The sequence below is a fragment of the Balaenoptera borealis genome, assembly GCF_965194805.1.
Source record: "Balaenoptera borealis genome assembly, chromosome: 6".
In the NCBI taxonomy this organism is placed as follows: domain Eukaryota; kingdom Metazoa; phylum Chordata; class Mammalia; order Artiodactyla; family Balaenopteridae; genus Balaenoptera; species Balaenoptera borealis.
The window spans coordinates 35,829,006-35,853,262 of record NC_138863.1 but is presented as its reverse complement, the minus strand read 5'-3'; the positions used below and the strand labels follow the sequence as shown (position 1 = coordinate 35,853,262).

The window sequence follows — 24,257 nt, the reverse complement described above, 5'->3', positions numbered from 1 at the left end:
GACAGAGGGTGGGATTGTGACAGAGGGCGGGACAGTTAACATAGCCCTGAGGTAAGACCTTAAATGTACACTGTTGTCTGTTCCACCTGAGTGTAAACTGCTTCTGCTCCCACTTCCTGACAAAGATGGGACAGAACACATATGCCAGGCCTGTGGCTGCACACCCCGTAGTAATAACCGCCGTGTCAACCTGCTAGGTAAAAGACTAACCTGGCTCAGTAACTGCAATCGGGGCTACGACCTGGCTGGGTTTGGAGAAGTCCACTGTCATCCTCTAAGATCTGTTTGGTTTTTGAAGGGGCCAGAAACGGATTCATTTAACGGGGGGATGTGATTCACTACCCCTGAGTCCTTTAGGTCTTAAGGATGGCTCTAATTCCTGCCATTTTCCTTAGATACAATGTTGTTTTTTATTTATTATTTGGTTGTGATGGGGGCAGGGGGAGTTTCAAACGCTGCCACTTGACTTCCCCACTATGATAGCTCTTAACACTCCTTAACACTCAAGCCCACTACTCAACGTAGGGGTTTCGCTAACTACCAAGTATGAATATTCCAATTATGCATTTGAGGACCAGAAAATGACTACTGGGTGGTGAGTTCACGGACCCAGTAGAACCATCATGAGCTGGGCCTAAGCCAAGATACCATTTTATTACCAGTCCTCAAGGGCCCCCCAGTCTAACCAGGGGCCCGGATAACAGTTTCACTCCCCAAGAATCAGTGCTACTGTGGGCCCTGCATCCAGCAGCACTCACAAATGTCTGAGTACTACCCAGTCCCCAGTGTATAGTTACCCGAGTAAATGGTCACAGGTCCCTTTGGGAAAAATACGGATAAGCCACTGTATTGTATATACTGCCATGTATACCTGTCACAGTGATGTGGGCCGTTCCCCCTAGAGACCTGGCCTTTCCTTCTAGGTCTGAGAACTGGCTAAAGTCCAGACACCGGTTTGGGATTGTGACTTTTTTTTTTTGCAGGGGAGGAGAGGCCTGCTTTTAGCCTCCTTGATCTCTTTCCCATTGTACAGACTGAGAGATTCCCTTGCTGAGATTCCCTTGCTCTGTTTTATTAACCATCTCCGTGGCCCTATGTGTGTCACATCACTCTGACTACTACCATGACCTTGCCGCTCATTATGATAAATGCATCACACCTTGCTTCTGATGTTTAAAACCACCACCTGGCCTCTACTATTTTGGGATCCCATCATCCTTGTGGCAGTGAGGGAGCCCAGTTCTCTAATAGCATGTTCCTGGCTTACAGAGGACACCATTGCACTTCTTAGTGTTGCTGGTCCCTCTCTGACCAATGAATTCCTTATTACTTTGGTCGGTGGAATGGCCTCTGGGTTGTCCTTGGAATGTAGTCAGCTGGTGGCTTTTCCAGTCTTATAAAACATACCCATTCTTGCATGTCCTCATGCCTGAGCCTTTTGTCCTTCCACCATCTGTCCCACCAGTTCGGGCTTTTCTACATCACTTAGTGTGGGTCATAACCTTTTCCAGTCATCCAGGAGCCAGCTTAGCATTGCGTTATCTTGTGTAAATATAACCAGTGCCCATTTCAGAGGGTTACATTTTATAGACTAGGACAGTGCTTCATTATCAATATACTCTCCCTTACCCAACTTCACGTTCTGCCCTTATAAATCCAGCATCTTCAGAATCCAGTCCCATATATATTCTCCCAGATTGTGTGGCCAACTCTTCCAGCTTTTTTGTTGTTTTGTCCCTTTCCTCCCTCTGCAGGCCCAGCAATTCCCTGGACAGGTTACGTTGGACTCGACTCTCTGTTTGCCTAGAGGCCAGAGGACTGGTGGGGGTAGATCCTGAAGGGTACATATTGTCTTGCAAAGCACAGGCCTCTGCAGTTTTCCATCCAGGAAGGGGCAATGCTAGCCTTTAATAGGGAGAAGTAGACCGCATTTGCCAACTGAGAGGTTTCAAGGGAATGGGGGCAGGGTGTTAAGATTTTTGGGGGGCATCAATTCATATATCCCCTTTTTTAGACTCAGGGCTCAATTCTTTCCCAACCAGGGCCCTAGTCTTGATATAACACACTTTCTGGAGTTGAAAATCCAGCCTTCTCTGGGGCTCTGCTGGCCTTAGAATTATGGCTTAGAAATGACCCTCAGGTTCTTCTGTCCTTGATCATAGGAGATAAGAGTTTCTTTATATGTTCCCAAAGAGTTCCTCTGACATTCACAATACCTCTTACATTGGTGATTAATCACTCAAACCCTTCCACTGTCTTTATCCAATGCCTGGGATAGCTTTCAACAACAGCCGTTCCGTTCCATCATCCTTACTACCTCCCTCAGAATCTCACAAACTCTGAGATATTTGAGTGCCTTCCCTCCTACCATTATTCTATCCCTGTTCACAATTGATAAAGCTGAAACAATTGCAATGCTCCATTTTGCACCAGCAATAGTTTCTCATTGCCAGCTGGCCAGAGAGTAAGGCAGCTCCAAAATCACATTTCATTGTCTGCTTTCTTAAACCACTCCTGACATCAACTGTCTTAGGTCCAATTCTCCAAGAAATAGATTTTAAGGTTGTGCTTCCTGTTGTGGAGAAAGTGTTTTGGAGCATGCTCTCAGGAATGACACCCAGAAGGGAGTAAAGAAAGTAAAATTAAGCAGAAGGAAGGGTTGAATGCGATGGTGCTGCAACAAAGAACTGAGCTGATCCCCTAGGGAGTTCTTGAGACGAAATGCCCCTTCAGAGTTGGCCCAGAACTGGTCTTTGTTTCCTTGCATTGGCCAGTCATTTCCCTGGTAATGGATGTAAACTTGAGTGAGGTAATTCCATTGAGGCCAAGAGCAATTCCGGTAGGGACTTGGTTGCAAGCTCTCAGTAACCAACACTTCTCGGCACCATGGGAACTGAGTGACTTGATTTTGAACCAACCACAGAGTCCTTTATTTCCCCATTTTGAAGATCAGAAAACTGAGACAGAGAGTAAAATTAATTTTCCCATAGACACACAGCCCTAGGGCAAGTTTAAGTCCAAATATTTGAATGCAGGTGTATAGAGGTCTAAATCCTAAACCATAACTAAACCATAACTTCCACTAAACCATAAACAGTACAGCTATGTCTCTGATTGTTCTCCCACCAATTCTGGGGTAACTTCAGCTTTGCTCACATTCTTCCCAAAGAGTTATCAAAGTTCCTGGTTGGGGGAAAGAGTGGAGGTGGTATCCAAACAGCATGCGCTAGTGGACATGTCTTGCTTTTCTGCTCCAGATAGCTGCGCTCATGTGTCTGGTCGCTGCCAATAACGATAGCACTGAGTAGAATCTCCCCATCCTCCATTTCTCCCCCTCTTCCCACAATCTACTTTAGAAAATAAAGAAAGGAACTGAAGAAGGAAAGGTGGGCAGGAAAGAAGGAAGAGAAAGCAAATGAAACTAATATGCCTTGAGAACCTAATATGTACTGGGCTCGGTACTAATTTCTTTAGTTTGTTTCCTGATTTGCCCCTCACAACAATCCAATGAAACAAGGATAGCTTCCAGTTTATAACGAAACCAAGGCTCAGAGTAGATTATTACAGTAGCAGTATCCCTTTTTAAGTGGCCATGACTCCTTGGAATCATGATATAACGTAGGAAATCCAGAAACTGATCTTGCCCAAAGAACCTTAGATTTTTAGGGCTATATCTGTCATGTAATGAGAGCAAGGGTACAGATGTCTGTCACCTAGCTCTAATGAGCATCTATTAACCAAAGCTTATATTTGTCACAAAACATCTCACAACATCCTTCTCGGTTTTAACCATGCTCCTCTACTGTACTCACATTGCCAGCCCCATCATCCTAACAGCTAAGTCCTGTGACAGATGGCAGGGACACTACCTGTTATCCAATGACATATAATCCTGAGCACTGAAAGTTTCCCATGCAAGTATGGGATTTAATTAAACATCTTGGCCTCACGAGCGTCACTTGGGTCTCTCTCTGTGTCCCTCTCTGTGTCTCACGTTACCAAAACTGCACACAACCCAAGAGTCAACTGGGCAAGGTAAGGTTGGGAAATAAAAACAAAATATTCTACCACTAAAGATGTTGTGGACACTCTTGTAGATACAGGGTGAACCCCACCCACTATTTGGTTCAGATTTTAAGATATTATAATGCCACATACACACCAAAAGTGAAAAAGATTACTCACTGTATTAGGGTTCTCCAGAGAAATAGAACCAATAGGATATGTATGTGTGTGTGTGTGTGTGTGTGTGTGTGTGTGTGTGTGTGTGTGTGTAGAGAGAGAGAGACAGAGACAGAGAGAGAGATTTATTTTAAGGATTAGACAATTATGGAGACTGGAAAGTCCAAAATCTGCAAGGTAGGCTGGCAGCCTGGAAACCCAGGGAAGAGCTGATGTTACAGTTCAAGTCTGAAGGTGGGTCCTGGCAGAATTCCCTCTTCTTCAACAGAAGTCAGTCTTTTTCTGTTAAGACCTTCAACTGATTGGATGAGGCCCACCCACATTACAGAGGGTAATCTGCTTTATTCAAAGTCTACTGATTTAAATGTTAATCTCATTTTTAAAAATACCTTCACAGAAACATCTGTAATAATGTTTGCCAAAATATCTGGACACTGTGGCCTAGCTATGTTGGCGCAAAAAAAATAAAAATAAAATGACCATCGTACTCACATGATAAGGCTTTCTGGGGAGAGCAGGGCAACTCCAAAGTAGATCCGAAAATGGCTCAAGAGAATTTGGAAAAGGGACTGGCTTGGGGTTTTTATGGTGGTGAGTGGGCGAGGCCAGGGTGAGGGTTCCCACACAGGCAGGGGTTTGCATGTTTTGACCCTCCCTCCAGTACCAAAGCATCCAGACTTTCTTATCATGGATGTGTAGATGTGGGGTGCAAGTGGGGGGAAGGAGGATTGAGGCTTAAAAGTTGTCAGCAACCACAGATCAAAAATTGGAGTCAGACTGTGTTGCAAAAGGGTATGCAGACTTTAGTCAGTTTAGTGGATATAAAAAAATATAATGATAGAACCAGTGAAGCAAGAAGAAGAAATATTAACCAAAGTAGGTATAAATCCTATTAGATTAAAATTGCTGACACCTGCACTTAAACAGGAAGTCCATTTGAAGTCACCACCATGCACAGTGGACACTGAACCAGGACAGCACAGCCAGCAACTGGAATGTGGCCAGCGGGTGCATTTCTAGGTCTAGAGAGGAGCTAGGCCTTATCTCCTAACACATGAATAATTCTTTTTCTCTCCATATTGAGAGCACATTTGAAGAAATTACCACCTAGAAGCCGGTATGTTTCTAGGTGGGGAGGAATAGAAAATTGGGAACACAGTAGAAATGCATAAAAATAGAGACACTCTCCATCAAGTGGGATGACCCAGAAAGTTCCCATAGAGTCTAACTTTGCAGAGAACCTTTCTGCACTGCACGTTACTAACAGAAAAATACCAGTGTCAAAATTCAGTGCCCTCCATTCTGAGTGTCTAAGGGCACCTGAGAGCACTTTAGGCCCCTTTAAGCCATCATGAGACTTTAATTCCTCCTTCCAGGGAGCCAGGAGGATGGTGAACTCAACAAGCTTATAAATTAAGTCCTGAGTCTTATTTTCCCAGCAAAGCAAGTTCAGAATGTACCATATAATTCTACAGGCTTGACATATCTCCATTAAAGGGGATGCCCACTGAGTGTGGGAGTACAAAAAAGAAATTACAGATTTTCTAATAAATGCCTCAAACTGCCAAGAAAATCTGGTTCTCAGGATATTTTTTTTCCTTTGTGGCTGAAAGTAAACATGTTCATTGCTTTATAGTTTCCTGAAATGATGACATTCTAGTGTAACTGCAAATTCCTGTGAGAGGCAAACAATTTCTACCAACTCCAGTGACCTATGAAGTGCATTTATAATGGCTAAAGAAACCTCTATCACTGGACATACGTATCAAGTGATCATCACGAGGACTTTTTTTTTTTACCAAGAAGGAGCACTTGCTCAAGTACTTTTCCATCAGATTACAACTGAAACCTTCGCTCAGTCTTAAAAGGCACCTCTCCAAGTTCATGAGTGCAAAGATTGACTGCAAAACAAAGATTTCACACAGCACTGCTTTCCTTAATTTAAGTAAAGAGAACGCCAACTGAAATATCTCCTGCTATTTTCAAGTCATAGTTACAAAGAGAGTGAATTTTTTTGTAAGTTGGCTACATCATCTGAGCAAAAGACTTTATTAATGTCCGTTCAAGTAAAATTTCAAGACTAGAACTAGAAAGCTGAAGCGAAACATATTCTAGAAGGGTTATTTGGTATGCCAAGGAATCTAAACTTCTCAAATTTACTGGAAAATGTAAGTGTTCTTGCCAATTATCTAGGCCTGGTGTAATCATTTCATAGAGAAAATCCATCCATTACCCACATGCACACTCATAATTCCAATCTGTGTGTCTCTGTTGGACCAAACAGAGGCTGGAGCCCGCGGGCTCTGCTACACATTAGTGGAACAACTGCCCAAACACGTGAACTGGGTCCTGCAGCACCTTCTGGATAAAATTCCTCTCCTTCCTTAGCAGATCTAGCCATTCTCTAGCCAAGTTATACTGTAAATCACTGAGTTATTGGTCTGGTAGCCTGCAGGCAGGTAGGGTATATTCTGATTGAGGTGCATATTGTGCTGAAATAAAGAAAACTTTGCAAACAAGGAAGGGAATGCCAGCCTTTGACAGGGAGGAGTGGGCCACTTCTGCAGACCTAAAGAGTTCAGATAAATCTGCAGATTCAAGATTTTCAAGGGCATCATCCCACACGTCCCCATTCCAAGTCTCAGGGTCCCACTCCATCCCAACTGCGGCCTTAAATTCAATGTAGCCAAACTCTCAGGGTTGAGAATTAAATCGGTGTTGATGCTCCATTGCCCTTGTTTAGCCTTTTCTGCCTTCCAATGACTGGAAATGAGAATGTCACTATATGCTACCAAGTAGGCCCACTTGGTGAGTAACTACCCTCAAACGTGCCTTGCCCTGATATATCAATGGTTGTCAGCAACAGCAGTCTGATTCCAAAATTCTTATAATTCCTATTCTCAAATGCCTGCAATATCCCTCCATCAGTGCATTCCAGTCTACACATATCAATTCCTTGCTCACCACTAGGTAAAGTTTATGATTTGCACCCAAACTGTATGCCAGGGGCTACTGGCACTCCATTTAACACCAGGGATGGGGGTCCTCACTGCCAATCAGTGGCACGTGATTCAGCTCCAAAATCCCCATTGTAGATTGTGTTGCTTGGGAAACAGACTCTGAGACTCTGGGATTTGCATGCTGGTTTATTGAGGATACCTGTCAGGGGTAAAGGGAGCAGGATTAGGCCGAGGAAGTTTAAAGGCAGTGCAGTTGTAATACAGGCCTCAGTCAATCCACTGGGGGCCATCGGACCTGGGAAACTCCCTCAGAGTTGCTGAGATTGAGGCAAGGAGGCTGGGGCTCTGTACCACACATCAACCAGTTATGATGTAGGCTCTTTCCAGGGAGGAAGCGTGACTTGGGCAAGGCATCTCCCTTTGTCTGGGGGCAATTGCTGGGAGAAACTCATCTGTGAGCTGTCAGCAACCAACTGTCTCAGCAGCTGGGAACTGAGGGTTTTTGGAAAGAGGGATCTGAGTTGTTCAAAACAGCATCTACACCACCACTGAAGAGTGATTTGTAGCCAAAGAATAGTTAGAACACATGCCCAGTTAACTAGAAATGCTGGAGAAGTTTGATATTCATTTGAACAAAAATAAGAAGAGGAAGAATACTTGATGCTACTCATCTGAAGCTAAAAATTAGGATTTCCCAACCATATGATGAAGTGGAAAAATTTGCTCTCACCACTGTTTGTTCTTTCATCTTCCCTAACTTGACTTATCTATCCTGCTTCACTCACTGTTTGGTTAGAGCATATTCTTAAGTATTTTCACAGATCTCAAATGTGAGTGACCTGAATTATTATATATCATCAGATACTTTTCTTTCTATAAGGGTCTCTGAAACCTTACAGATTCTTAAACTGTAGTGCTTTTTATGCATAACCTGTAGATATTATTTCAAATTACATCTTTATAAAGTTTTAGCTATTACTGGCAGTAATTCACGATTGGATTTCATGCTGCTTAGTCACCAACAGAACAATAATGTTGTCCTAAACAATTTTGTGTCACACCCTTGATTGTGAGGTTGTGCAATGACCACAGGCGTGAACATTGTCCCAATTCTTGTCTGGGACAATAGGCTGCCTCCAGAATTGTTTATAGTGTATAATGGGGGGCTCCAGAACTTTAAAAGAGGGTTACACTTAGCCCATATCCCAGTTACCACATCACTTGATTAATTTACTCTTATTTTTTTGGCTCTTACAGTATTTACATATATTCCCACCTAGCCCTAAAGACCTTTAACTTGATGGAGTCCCACTTCTTTCCATATTCTTCTGATTTGGCAGTGACACAATTACCTCAGACATTAAATGATGTCTAACTGGATTCTGAGTATTACAAGACCATCTTAAGTCCACAGTCACAATTGCTAAGATGACCCTTCCTATGACACCTGTTTAATATACATTTACCATATTTCATCAATTTCAAGGTAAATATTTTTCACATTTTAATGTCTCAGGGTATGTCTTCCACTTGCCGTCAGCCAGGGGTCAGTATTGAAATATTATCATTGCTTGCACACTGTTTTAGTCTTCTATTGCTGCTCAACAAATCCACAAAAATAGTGCCTTAGAACAATACAAATTTATTATCTTCCCATTCTGGGGTCCAGAAGTTTGGAATGGGTCTCACTGGGCTACAATCAAGGTGTCAGCAGGGCTGCGTTCCTTTAGGGAGGCTCTGGGGGAGTTCCGTGCTTTTCCCAGTCCTCAGAGGCTGCCCTCTCTCCTTGGCTCACGCACAGCCATCTTCCTCCACCTTCAAGGCCAGTGATGATGGGTCGAGTTCTTCTCACACTGCACCACTCTCACTTCCTATTCTGCCTCCCTCTTCCACATTTAAGGACCTTTGTGATTAGGTCGGACGCATACAGATAATCAAGGATAATCTCAATATTTTTAAGGTTGGCAGATTGGCAACCTAATTCCAACTGCAACCTTAATTCCCTTTTGCCATGTAATCTAGTCACAGCTTCCAGGGATTAGGATACAGATACATTTGGGGGCCATTATTCTGCCTACCACATGCATTTTTTAAAAATTGATATATAGTTGATATAACAAATTGGCTTCAGGTGTACAACATGATGATTCATTATTTACCACATGCATGTTTATCAAAACTTGTAGAACTGGTGTCAGAGGTTTGGGAGGAAATCTCAGAGATAATAGTGAAGCATTCTTTTAAAATATTTTGCATCTTAATGTCATAGAGGATATTTTGTGATAAAAACATATATGACTATCAATGACTATGATTTCAAAGTGACTCAGAAAAGCCAGACTCTGAATGTGAAAGAAGTTTGGGGAATACTTCATCTAATTTATTCCACTTATACATTCAATTTTATCTATGCAAGAGTAATACATGATTAAAAATCAGTCTGTCATAATAAGTGAAATAAGTCAGAAAGACAAATATCATATGATATCACTTATATGTGGAATCTAAAAAATGATACAAATGAACTTATTTACAAAACGGAAACAGATTCACAGACAGAAAAGAAACTAGTGGTTACCAAAGGGGATAGTAGGGGGGTGGGGGGGAGAGATAAATCAGAAGTTTTGGATTAACAGATACACATGACTATATATAACATAGATAAACAACCAGAACCTAGTGTATAGCACAGGGAACTATATTCAATATCTTGTAATAACCTATAATGGAAAAGAATCTGGAAGAGAATATATATACGTGTAACTGAATCACTTTGCTGTACACCTGAAACTAACACAACATTGTAGAGCAACTATACTTCAATTAAAAAAATCTATGTCTAAAGAAGTCTAAAAGCAATCTTTAAGTACAAGATTCTAAGTGCTAAGAAGCATCGAGTCATTGGGTTATCCAAGCAGCAGAAATTCTTCTTTCTCAATGGTAAAAAAAAAAAAACAATGATATGACCTAGAGTCAATGGATCTTAGATTTAATAAAACACAGTACATATTCACAGATAGCCAATTTTAATATTTTCATATTTAAATAAAAGTATAAATTATACAAATACATATGAATACATATGTTTTCCAAGGACATAACTTTGTTTTGTATCCTTGTGGTGACGGTGCCATTACCACTAAATGCAAAATTGGAATTGTAAGCATTGCATATTTTCATTCCATGCAAGGAATGTGACTTCTGCATTAGAGAATAATAGCCAAAACATTATGAATAGGTAATGAGAACAGGAGTGCTGAAGGGAAGGGAAAGAAAGGAATGCTATGGAAAAGGACGGTTTTTAAGTAGAAATTTTAACAGGGCATACTCTATGATCACAATGTAATAATATTAAAAGTAAATAATAGGGCTTCCCTGGTGGCACAGTGGTTAAGAACCTGCCTGCCAACGCAGGGAACACGGGTTCGAGCCCTAGTCTGGGAAGACCCCACATGCCGCAGAGCAACTAAGCCTGTGCGCCACAACTACTGAGCCTGTGCTCTAGAGCCCACGTACCACAACTACTGAAGCCCACGTGCCTAGAGCCTGTGCCCCGCAGCAAGAGAAGCCACCGCAATGAGAAGCCTGCACACTGCAACCAAGAGTAGCCCCTGCTCGCCGCAACTAGAGAAAGCCCATGCAAAGCAATGAAGACCCAACGCAGCCAAAAATAAATAAATAAAATAAATTTTTTAAAAAAGTAAATAATAAAAGGATGACCAAAATCATCACAGCAACTTGGAAATCTAAAAACACTCTTTTAAATAAACTCTGAAGATGAAGTAAAAGGAGAAATTATTAGATTACAGAAATGTTTAGATTATAAAACTTAAAAAAGATACAGCAAGATCTTTGCAGAGGAAAATTTATGGCCTTAATTTATTTGTTTTTATAGAAAAAAGGCTAAAAATTAAAGAATTAAGTGCTCTCTCTCAAAAAACTGGGAAAATAAAAAAAATAAAAAAAAAAAAAACTGGGAAAATAACCACAAAATAAACCTAAAGAAACTAGGAAGCAAGAATCAATAATAACAAGAGATAAAGTAATAAAATAGAACACACAAAAAAATGGAAAGGATAAATATATCATAAACAGTTAATCCTTTGAAAAGACCTATAAAGTTATTTTTAAAAAATACTCAAAAGCCAGATAGTGATAAAAGTGAAACAGGACGCATTTTAACCACAGGTATAAAAGAGATTAAAAATTATGAAAACAATTAGAGTTGCAAACACACTTAAATTATTCCAGACTATAGCAAAAGATGGAAAGCTCTTGAATTTATTTCAAGCATAACTTTAATATCAAAATCTATTAAAGATGGTAACACAAAAAAGAAAAAAAACATAGATCAGTTTCACTATAAATATAGGTAAAATTCTAAACATAATATTAGCAAAAATAGAACCAATGTGCCAAAGGAGTAGTTAATACAACTAAGGGCAGTTTATTTAAGGAATGTAAAGTGGTTTAATGTCAGAAAATCTATCACATAAATACTTACATCCACACATTTAAGAAAAAAAATCATTGAAAATATTAATAAATGCCAAAATGATACTTGATGATTCAACAGGCATCTCCAATTATAAAATCTCTAAGAATAATAGCAATAGAAGAAAATAACCTACAATAGAATTTACTAAAAATCAAGAGTATATATTATCCTAAATGGGAAAACATTGCAAGTATCTTAATTAAAATGAGGAACTTAGCAGATATGTTCAGTATCTTCATTATTATTTAATCCTGTCTTGAGGATTTTTGAAGAAAATAAAACATCTAGTATAAAAATTAGAAAAGAAGATATAAAACTATGTATTTTCTGTTGGTAATATGAATGCATGACCAGGAAGCCTATGAGAAATGCAAGTTTAAAAAAAGAAAAACCTTTAGAATTAACAAAATTGGCAAGATAGCTGGATATATGATAAATATCTAAATATCAACATCTTTTCTCCATTTAGGTACCTATAAATGATAAATATATTTATAGAAGCAACAATAAAATACTTAGAATAAATTTTCCAAGAAGATACAGGACCTCTTTGAAAAGGACCATAACACTATTGAAAAATGTCAAATAACGTCTGGCTAGTGGAAGGACAAACCAGGTTTTTGATTGAGAAGATGTAATTTCATAAAAATATCAATTATTAAATGTAATGCCATTCCAATTAGAATTTCAACAGGATTTTGTTTTGGGGAGGTAGGAAAAGAATTAGATAATTTTATCTTAAAATACATTTTGAAGGGCTATGTAAAAAACAAATTTTAGGGACTTCCCTGGCAGTCCAGTGGTGAAGACTCTGTGCTTCTACTGCAGGGGGCATGGGTTCGATCCCTGGTTGGAGAACTAAGATCCTGCATGCAGCATGGTGTGGGCAAAAGAAAAAAAATTTTTTTTAACTTATGTATTGCATAAAACATCTGCAAGGCAAGAAAGAAACAATAGATATAGAAAAAACATATTTGCATCAGAGATGATATACAAAGGGGTATGTTTGTAATATACAAAGAGATCTCACAATTTGATTTTTTTTAAAAGGCAGAATCTAGTAAATGGGTGAGGATATGAATAGGCAATTCTTATATAGATACAATTTTTCAGTAAACATATTCTTTAAACTCATCCAAATTGTCTGCCAACAAATTCACTAATAGTCAGGAAGAGGCAAATTAAAGCAACAATAAAATTTTACTTTACACCTATCAGAGTAGCAAAAACTAAAGAGAATTATAACACTTATCGCGGTAGGGACACAGAGAAAAGATACTCCCAGGTATTGCTAGGTATGAAAATAACGTATTACTGTCCTTCGGGAGAGTAACATGGTAACTTCTATGAAAATTTAAAATACATAATATATTCCCTGACCCTGCAATCCCAACTTCTTGGACTCTAGCCCATAGAAATAAAAACACCACCAGTGAGGACAAATGTACAATGATGTTTACTGAAGCATTATTTATAGTAGAAAAAATAGAAATTAAGCGGTTAAATAAATTATGGCCTATTTACCACATGGAATATTAAGTAGCCATTAAAAGGAATAAATAGGAACTATTGTATATCAATTAATTTGGAAGGTTTTCCATGAAATACTGCTTTATTTTTATAAATGCATATATAGGTCTGTATATAGTTGTATGAAAACAGAGGGGAAAAATGAAAGGATACTTATCATTTGTTAACACTGCCTACTGGGGGAAGGAAGAAGAGAAGTGAGATGTGGGGACCCAGCAAAAAGAGGAAGAGAAAAAGGAGATTTTACTTTAAGAGTGTGAACATGATCAAATTATACATTTATGTAAAGTTATAAACCTATATGTGAGTATACAAAAAACAATTTTTTTGAATAGGAAAATCTAAACGTCACCTATTGGATTGTGATTGAAAAAACATGAAACTGAAGTAAGACCCAGGGGAAGGACAACACCATAAAGCACTACAATTTAGTCACTATGGTAACCTGCAAAGTATTTTTGCAGAGCTGTTCTCATAGTTCCCACACGTACAATCAAAACAAATATGCTAAACATTAAAATTTAAAGAGAATTGGTCATTTTATGTGTTGTATTAACACATTTAATAGTGTCATTGTACATAATGTGAAATTTATGTTAAATCCGTGTAATATTATACAGTAAAGGCCATCTATTTTGTTTACTCTGATGACTGTGGTTTCCAAAGGATTAAGAGTATAAAGAAAAAATTTTGATGCTACAGTACAAGGTGATGAGAGAGGCTACATGCAAATATAAGGTGTCCTTTTCAAACATATATATGCACGCAGGTATACCTATATACCTATTTGTATATACTATATGCTACACTGTATTTGTATATGCTATCAGATTTGAAAAATCACATCACTTATGTGAGTTCATTTTCATAGTGGTACTAGAAGAATTAACTATATTACCCCCTTTAGAAGATAAAAACATATAGATAAATAATGTGGAGGGTTTTCCATTATAAATTTTGTCTTTTTTCTCCTTACAATTTTATGTATAAAAAATAATTCACTGGGAATTTTGTTAAAAAGAAAAAAACCTAAAAACCTAAAAAATAATGGAAGATGTAATTTGGGGAAAATTATAATTTTTCCATTATACTTGATGAATTGACAATTTTCACAAATATGAAGTCCCAAAGCAATTGTGCAACAAGGTCTCACAAAGTAGTAGGTCTTTCGTTAAATTTAGAAATAATTGATACTAGATTTTAAAGTGCATGGAAGATTGTTTCTCACTAGAGATCACGTCTATCCAACCAAATCTGGTATTCCTTTTGTTGAAAGTGCCTGTCCCGTTCTTCAAACTTTACCTCCTTCTTCAAGAAGCCTGCCCAGACTCCCTCCAGTAGCACAGGATTTTTTACTCTTACCATCTATTCTCACTTACTGTTGCTATATTAGGTGGCTTGCATACTCTTCTCCCTGCTGACTATGAGCTCCTTGAGGGCAAAAACCAAGGCCTGGGACTTTCTAGACCTTCAGTGTTGACTGCATACATGCCTACCAACAGCCCATTTAGGTACCGTTTATTTCCTATTTCTGTGCTCTTGCTTATGTTATCTCATTCTTCAATATTCTCACCCTTCTCAATAATTTATGTTTCCTGAAAAACTGATTGAATTTCCTCTGATGATTTCTTATTTCTACAGACCATTTATACCCAGCATAGAGATTTATCTCCTTCTTGTGTCCATGTACTGCTTCAAATTGCTCTCTAATTACTCCATATGTGCATACTCTGTATCCAAAGCTAGATCCTAGACAAAAACCATGTGGACTGTTTTTTAAATTTTCAAATATCCTAGTACCAAGCACAAGTAATTTAATCATCAATTCTGGTTAAACTAAGGAAGACATCTTTTTTTCTCTCTCTAGATTCTCATTGTACTCTCAAATATGTTATTAAATTTAGAATTCTTTGATTTGTATTTAATGGATGGATTCAGGGGCACACACACAAACACAGTGACCTCAAAATGCTTCTGGAATCACACAATGGCCAGAGGAGACCCTGGGAAAGTGATGAAATGAGGCTTTCTTCATCTCCCTGCAAGAGGACTCAAGTTCCTTTCTCTTACTGGAGACAGGCCTTGATCCTAATCGCCATACTTGTACATGTGAAATTAACACCTCAAACCGCCTGCAAGTATCTCTCTGTCCAAAGTTCCCTCAGAAACATAACAAGACTGTTGGAAATGTAAATAACACATGAGGTTGAAAAATAATAATAAATTAGGTGAGATAGGAATAAAGGACATATAACCCAAGGCATAGTTCTTGTCTGGTTTTCCATAGAAACCCTCTGAGGGTTAATGCAAGTTGCCTGGGAATAGATTGAGGAGGGGGATATTTACTTGAGAAGCAACTGACAGAAACATAAAACATATATGAATGTTCATCGTCCATTTAAAAAATAATAAAATTACCAAAAACAAACTAGAGAACAAAGGAAGGGATAAGTATTTTTGAAGTTTGGTAAAGTACATTTATACAGTCATTTTGCCCTTGTGAATCTTTACCACAAAAGCTTATCCATTCTTCAAAGCTAACCATGATTTGATTACAAAGACAGTTAAAACTCTAAGCCAATTTTTGATCTAGACCTTTTCATTTTAAAAAAGCAGAATCCAGTATTAAAATAAATGCAGAGCACACATGAATGAAGAGAGGGTCTAAATGGCTATTGGAGTGATATTTCCCCCTAAACATATGGCACTGACATCAAGAACACACAACCACTTGGGCCAAGACCTAAAACCAGCTGTAATGTGAATCTGCTAAAGAAGTAGAGAAAATTCCTGTGTTGCATTAAACTTCAGTTTCTTTCCAGAGCTATTATTTTAACAGATACTCATTATATGTGCACTTCACTTTGCTATCACTGTTTTTTTCTCTGCAAGGTTAGTTCAAAGTGTAGGGCCAAAACCTTACAGAAAGGAGCGACATGAAGAGGAAAATCTGCATCGCTAATCATCCCAGTTGAAGATCACTTTTCCATACACTGATGTTCAAATGAATCAGTACCCCACCTGACATGTCTTGGATGGATAGAAATCCCTAAACTTCATCACTGAAAATACAGATGCCCTAAAAAATGTATAATTCCAGATGAATAGTAATGGATATTAATCTCATTAATATTATCTGTTTGAGTACAGACTGGTAGAAAAGGTGGGAGCTGGCAAATTTTTATTTTCCCATAAATTTTTTATATTTTCAAGTGTGCCTAAAGAAAAATTTCAACTTGGACTGTTGCAAAATGCCCAACCCAACACCTGCCACACAGGCATTCAATAAATAGTAGAGGGCAAAATTATTTTTCTAGAATGGTATTTACTGGAGAATCAGGGACCCTTTGACCTGAATACTCTTGCAAGTTGTCTCTTCCCCACTTGTGATGCTGTGTCAAACATGATCACTCAGTACAAGGTAACTAGACAGGAGGGTTTTGTCTGGTTTATTCCAGCTGTCCTACTGCCTTGCCTTTCTTCCATACAAGTACACTGTGTTCTTTCTGCCCTATCTCAGCTCAAAAGGCATCTATCAAATAGGCCATCTTACAAAAATGCAAACACACCCTAGACCCTCACATCCTCCGTATTCTGCTTTTTATTTCTATGTAGTAATTAGCATCATATGACAGCTTTTCTATTTACTTGCTTATTTGTAGACTATCACTAGAAAGCAAGTTCCCTGAGGGCAGGGGCCTTGTCTCATTCACAGCTCTATCTCCTAGAACAAACACTGCCTGACGCACAGAAGATCCTCAATAAATAGTTATTGAATAAATTCTTTTCTGAGAAGAATAAGCTGCCTCCTGCCAGGTAATGACCTGAAAGCACCAATAGACTGGCACCTCTTCCAAACCCACTGTGGGATTTCCTTCAAGGAGGGGATCTCTGTGCTCACTTTCAGGCTGAAAATGACAATGCAGAGTTTGGGGAATGCTTGTCCCTCTGATCTGTCTATAGCACACTGTCATTCATCCTCTTTTTACTTGTTTGAGTTCTGTCTTTCTTAATTTCAAGCTTTTAGGAAAAAGCACCGTGTCTATATGATTTTCTACCACCAATAACTTTTAGGTGCTTAGTAAATGCTGAGAGGTGATTTTTGCTTTGTGGAAAACATGCAGCCCTCTGAATTGTAGCTTATTAAAGACAATCTTTACATTCTAGAAATGGTACACTACATGTTGGGTGATATCTTCTATGTCTTCCAGAGATTTATGCTATAAAAAAGACACAATAGAACATATGAAGTGACTGTGATTTTTAACATTTTAAACAGGATTAAAAATAATTTTTTACTTTTTGGTTACTGTCATTTAAAATTTGGTGTAAGTTCATCATGGTGACAATAAAAACAATGAATATACCAAATAATTCAGAAAAAGCATAATTGTACCTGAATTATTTAGAATGGCTGCTCCAAATTGCTACTTTCCTATGTATCATATTAAATAATGACTAAAAAAATATCAGTAGTAAACAAAATATTCTCATTCAGTGGACTCATCCCTAACAGAAGCATCTTTCCCCAGCAAATAATATCATCATCGGAGTAAAAATATGTGAACTGTATTTATAAAACTCACAAATTGTATACTACCTAAAACTGACTTCATTGGATTACAATTAAGAGACTATTGACCTTCTGGATGTTGAGTGCACTTGGTTTTAACTTTAAACAATCAGCTCTAGGTCAGTCACTTCTTCAAGTCGATGCCTAGATTTTAACGGGTAATTGAAGATTTCAGATCACATACTCATAAGCTGATTAATTGTGATTGACACAGTCCCTGCTGCTAAAGTCTGGATCAATGGCAAATTTACTCATATTACAAAATTTGTTCATGTAGCAATTTTCTTTCTTTAAGTGCTATTCTTTAAAAAAACAAAAGAAAACCAATCTGTTTACCCCAAAATGCCCCTTCTGGCTCAGAAAACAAGCAGTAAATATTTAATAGCCTTTTAAATGTCTAATCCTTTAAAAAGTAAACTGTATTAAACTGTAGGACTCAATGCTTTAAGCCACCTGGATCAACTCTACACTGGTGAGATCTAAATGTGAGCAGTAATACTCTCTCCTTTGCAGCTTCTCATGAAACTTGACACTAAATATTCCAGAAAAAAAGTAAAATATAAACAAATCCTACATTTTATTTTATTAAATATTAGAATCACAACCACAATTATAGCAATAGAGCATTATTGATAGGTAGTATGTTTGCTCATAAGCTATAGTAATCATTTTTAATGAGAAATATGATATTGAATAGCTATAAAAGATAGACTTTCAATTTCATTTTCAATCTACGTTCATTAGCAACAGTGGAGGCTAAATCTTATTTAAGTAGAAATGAATTTCAATATGCAGGATGAATGAATCAATTTATACTGCAGTTGAAATTCTACAAGATAAACATCTATTTAGTCTAAGTAAGTAAAAAGCTACATCTTCCACTGTCTGGGTAGGAATACCTGAAATTTCATGCTTTTGAGGGCTTTACTTCTTTTTTTATTTACAAAAAAGTCACAAACTCAAAATGCTATTTTAAAATCAAAGAAATCTGTTCTGAATCTCATTTTACTATTTAATAGAGCAGCTGAAAAATGACTTAAAGATGTGGCCATATGGTGTGAAAATCCAGAATCAAGGAAAGAATGAGATACTGCAAACACGTAAAAAGCAGTAAGAGGAGGCAACTCTGAGCTCAGTTGAGAATGAAACGCTGATGATGGAGACTGTCTTTTATTGATGACATTTGAGGACACTGACTCACTGGTGTTTTCCAAAACATGAATTCTGCATTTCAAGTGTTTGAGAGATTTAGCTAAGTCTCCTTCCCTCAGCCTGTGGTTGTTTGCACAGAAAGACTCCATAGAATAAATTACTGAACCTTCCAGCACAGCTCAATTAACTGAATGAAGCAGGGAGAGAAAAGCTCCAATCTGGTAACCACAGAACAGAACCTGGCATCATTTTTGTTTAAAGAGTGTACAAGTGGATCACAGGGCATTTAAGAGACGGTCTGAATCTAAGAGTGGGAGACAGTACAATACGGAGAGGTGGGAGGCACTCAGACTAACACTTTGCCCTCTGCTGATCTTTCCATGGGAAGTCAGAGTCAGGTGTTTGCATTCTGGAGTCACTTTATTGCCTGTCTTCATGAAGAATTTTGGTGTCTCCACCCTGTTTCCCCAGCTTCACACATAAGCTGAGCCAAACTTTCTGTTCCCCGGAAGTTCCAAACGGTTCCTTCCCTTAAATGCAACGCCTCAATGTAACTCAACTTCATGCAACAAAACCTCAGGTCTGATGATGAATGATTAAGCCATCTATGCCTAAAGAGTTGACTAGTTCTGACCCACCTCCAGTGTTCTGAATTCAGTTATTTGTCCATTAATTCATTCAACAAAGTTTTTCTCACGCCAGGCACTGGTATTACCAATGTGAATAAAACAGTCTCAAAGAGCTCACAGTCTAGGGAGGAGAACACGCTTGCAAACAAAATTTAGAACAGATGAGTTAAATATGCCAGCCAAGGTACACACAGTTTCCAGAGGGGACTTCTGAATTGGGGAAATGCTACAGGTTCTGCTGAGTTATGGTTTACCCAAATCCACAGAGCAATTTTAGATTTAATTTCTTAGGAACATGTGGATGTTTTGAAGGCATCTGAGACATTTCCCTTGCCGCCCTGAGAGTAAAGTGTGGTCCTTCCTACCCAGCCCTTCCCCTTAATTCCAGCATGTGGGCAGGTGGCAGAGGAAGATCCGAAGAGGACTACCCTGAGGTTGACTTGCAGGCCAAGAACTTAGACTCTGCTCCTTGGCTCTCCCAAACCACTTGGTGACAAGACAACAATAAAGGAGGAATAATGTTAACGATCGCAGGGTTTGCTTACACATTAAAAACTGACTACTGCCCTCAACCATACATGACCCCACAGTCAAATAAGTCAGTAGCTGTGGAAGTGCAAAAACCACAACTTAAAGGCTGAAAGACCCACATTGTACCAGTGGTGTTTCCTTAAAAACAGACAATATCCTGGTCAGTAGAAAGTGCTGAAAACACAAAGAATGACTGAAAGATAGGAGGGGTGGGCACGTGAGAAAGCAAAGAGATGTTTGCGAGAGCTGAGAGGAAATCCTGACACACCAACCTGACCCCCTCCCCACAAAATCACTAGGTCTCCTTTCAGCCCAAGGCTCCCTACTGCCTGGGGAATCTGGCCTCATTCCAACAGCAGTGCCCTCATGTGCTGAACTGAAAATAAAACAAAGGATGCCATTCATCATATTTTTCAACAACTGGTTTCTTTTCTTAGTTTGGAAGAAAAACTTGGCAATCATAAAGCTCAGTTTTTTATTTTTATATATTTTTTTCTTAGTGACAAAATAAACTGAAAAAGAAAAAAAAATGCCCAATGGTAAGAAAAGAAAAATATACAAGACCCTTCAGAGCTCAGTTGGCCACACACTGCCATTCGGCTGACACCAAAGCGTGGAATACAACACTCTTAAGTTCTCCCAACCCAAAGGGCCAGCTGCCTTCTGCTTCTGTAAGATGTGGCTACTTAGGGAAATTCACATAGGCTCCCAGTGTTAACTATGCTGCATATTTACTTTAATCAAAGTGACATTTCCCAGATGGTGTCATCAGAAAACCTCATCTGAAATGAGGAGTATAAGAGAACTCAGTTGTATATTCTGGGGAAAATTGGATACAGGTGTTCCCCCATTTTAAGATGCCTCAGTTTACGAAAATATAAAAACAATGAAACAGATACATTTATGACATGTGACCAGCACCCCCGCCCCCTTAGAAATGGGTGTCTGGTACCTAGAATGGGTATCAGGCAGCCACATGAAGGTGAGAATAAGTAAATGATAACACCTCTCCATTACCAACTGCACCATCCCAACACTCTCTGGTGTTAACTTTGAGCCTAATGTTTTGTGGTTCCCAGGACCCCCTCCACCACCTCCACCTGGGGTGGGGAGAGGAGGAAAGGCGAGAAAAAGTGTTTGAAGCAAGAAGCTGCTCAAAGGTACCTCTGAAAATTAGTAGACCTAAAGGATCTAATTCACTGACTATACATGCTGAGCCCCTATGCCGTAAACAAAACAGACGGCTTCCTCCATGGAAGGTGAAGCATAATGATGACATTTACTTTAGTAATTCAATTATTGTGATGTGGGCTTTGAAAGAAAGGACAGGCATTATGAAGTCTATAACCTAACCTAGTGGTCTCAGAAGATGTTTCCGAGGAAATGACTCATTGCTCCAGAAATTAGAGAGCAATGGGTAAAAAGCACAAACTTTAGAAAGGACAGACTAAATGGAAACCTGGTCCTGCAACTTAGCAGCTGTACGACCTTAAGGAAGTTACTTAACCTCTCTGAGCCTCAGTTTTTTGTTTTTCCTCCACAACTTATGCATTTCTGGTGCTGGGTACCAGAAGACATATTCATCTGTGACAACCTTTTGGTCCTGCTTTGTGTGTCACAACACTGGGTAAGCCATCGCAGTGGGAGAGAGGAGTATTCCTGGAAGCCATTCCCCCACTGGGAGAGTTGGCAGTAACTTGACGCATGGAAGTGACTATGAACCACATAAATATATCGCACTAAATCCTAATTATCCCCAACTCAACCTCCCTTTAACTGGGTCCAAAAATGCCCATGGCCACTCCCAGAACCAGCTACATAATTTGTGGGGCTCAGTGCAAATGGAAAATTATTCAGAATTTCAGTGACAGCAGAGCACTGGACAAGCACAGGACCCCGTGCTACTGCACAGGCTGTAAGTCCACGAGGCCGACCCTGGCCACTCCAATACCACCTGTCATGAGGAGAAGTTTAATAAAGTATAATTGGGAATATACAGCAGTTTCAACAAATTGTGGCTAAAATATCTTATGTTTGCAAGTTTTACAAAATCATACAACACTATGAGCTTATTACCAGGGCCTGTCCCAGGCTTCACAGGGACTTCACACAAGTGAGGGCACTTGTAGCTTAAGTTTCATTAGCATTGTGGTAAATCTGCCCCACTAAAATACAGTAGGTGCTCAATAAATATTAGTGGATGAAGCCTTATCCTCAGAGACTTTACAGTCTAGCCAGCAAGCCAAGCAAGAGATCAATTAAAGCCCTGCCACAACTCAACAAATCAAGTCCAAAAAACATAACTGCATGAAATGTGGGGATGTGAATTCAGAGTAGAACAAATAACCCAAGTGACTCTCGGCGGTCTGCCAGCCAGGAGTTCTGGGGTATTGACTGCACAATCCAGATGTGCCCTGGTGCTAGCTGCAGTTTTGGCACCATCTGGTGGCAATATTCTTCCCTGACTTAAACAGTGACGGGGACCATTCCGGGTCCTACAGACATCGTGGCTCTTTCAGGACTGTGAGAGTGATTCCAGGAATCTCCCAATTAATTGTAGCAAGTTTTGTGGCTCAATCCGCAGAAATTCATCTGGGAGAAATCTGGGGATGCGGCGATTCGTCCTCCACTTCCTCACTTGTTGAGGCACGGCTGTGCTTAGCAGCCCTGAATCAGTCCTGCAGAGGAGACACTGATAGTCCAGGGGAGGAAGCTATGAAACTAGACGCTGATGGATCTTCCAGGTACAGGAAGGAATAAATGGGCAAGAATTCAGTATACGATAATTGTGTAAAAGACAGATCTCAAAGAGATTTTAAATGAGAAAAGAGTACAGAAGTACAGTCTGGAAGAAGTTTCAGGATTCTGAGGTGGGCCATCCTATGGAACTGCCATGGAAGGGGATGTTCAACCAACTGGATGTACAATTTCTCACTAGATCACAAGAAACTAGAGGCAAATGCTGACCAGGCCTAGGAGGAGAGGCCTGAAGTCCTGAGGATGTGGGTCCAAGGGCATTGTTTAGGGTTAGAGCAGTATAAATCTACAGAATATGGGATATGGTGGGAGGAAGCTCCTGACTGACCCAGTGGGCTAAAAAGAACTTGGGGAATTTTATTTCTTTACAGTCATCTACTCCAAAGGGTTGTTGTGAAAATCACATAATAGTACTTGACACTTAGTTGGAATTCAATGAAAGGTAGCCACGATTAATGATGCTAAAAGGGTTCACTGAAGACTTCCTTCTGTATCTCGCTCTTTCATCTTGCTTTTATCCTTGTGAAATAGTGGAGTGGATATCATGAAGGAAGGTGAACTACTAAACACAATTGTAGGGTAGACAGAATAATACTTATCAATTACCAAAAATTCTTTATACTTACTAGAAACAATTTAATTTTATAACGCTTGGTCATTGCTAGACTACATCAATCATAATGATTACTTTTCCCAGAGCAGTTGGTCTTCATGAAGATAGAGGTACCTAAGAAGTTAGGAAACAGTAACTGGTTGCAGATGGGGTTTCCTAAAAAAAAGTTAATAGGATGGTACATAAAAGGCTTGGGAAAGATGTTTGGCTAGGAGTCCACCGCCAGCTAAAAAGCATCATCTACCTGGCAGGTGAAGATGGCATGAAAGGAAAGACATACAACTATTAAAAGATTGAAAAGACTTTAATTTTCTTTTCTTTTTTTTTTTAAATGAATTAATTTATTTGTTTATCTTTGGCTGCGTTGGGTCTCTGTCGCTGCGTGCAGGCTTTTTCTAGTTGCAGCAAGCGGGGGTTACTCTGCGTTGCTGTGTGCAGGCTTCTCATTGTGGTGGCTTCTCTGTTGCAGAGCACCAGCTCTAGGCACGCGGGCTTCGGTAGTTGTGGCACGCAGGCTCAGTAGTTGTGGTTCATGGGCTCTAGAGTGCAGGCTCAGAAGTTGTGGCGCACGGGTTTAGTTGCTCCGTGGCATGTTGGATCTCCCCGGACCAGGGCTCGAACCCATGTCCCCTTCGTTGGCAGGCAGATTCTTAACCGCTGAGCCACGAGGGAAGTCCTGACTTTTAATTTTTAAAATTATATTAGTCTACATTTTTAATGGTGGACTAAGCTACTACATGAAAGACATTCACTGGAAAACTCCATCCAATGATTTACCATGATATTTCCAATCCTTACCCCAATTCAACACTCAGACTCCCTATTAGATGAA

General features: G+C 39.2%; 1 protein-coding gene across 10 annotated transcripts in view; it reads right to left on the bottom strand.

Moving 5' to 3' along the window:
* Positions 1–24,257, bottom strand: part of FTCDNL1 (formiminotransferase cyclodeaminase N-terminal like) — a 175,388-nt gene that overhangs the window by 61,959 nt on the left and 89,172 nt on the right. For 2 of the 10 annotated variants that reach the window (XM_082397435.1, XM_082397423.1), the window contains one exon: positions 11,363–24,105. The exons of 6 other annotated variants lie outside the window; for them this stretch is intronic. In XM_082397435.1, coding sequence (XP_082253561.1) covers positions 23,978–24,105 — 128 coding nt within the window. In that variant the 3' untranslated portion in view covers positions 11,363–23,977. Of the gene's footprint in view, positions 1–2; positions 10,076–11,362; positions 24,106–24,257 lie in introns of those variants that run through there. 2 more of the 10 variants (XM_082397427.1, XM_082397425.1) reach the window with 2 other exon arrangements.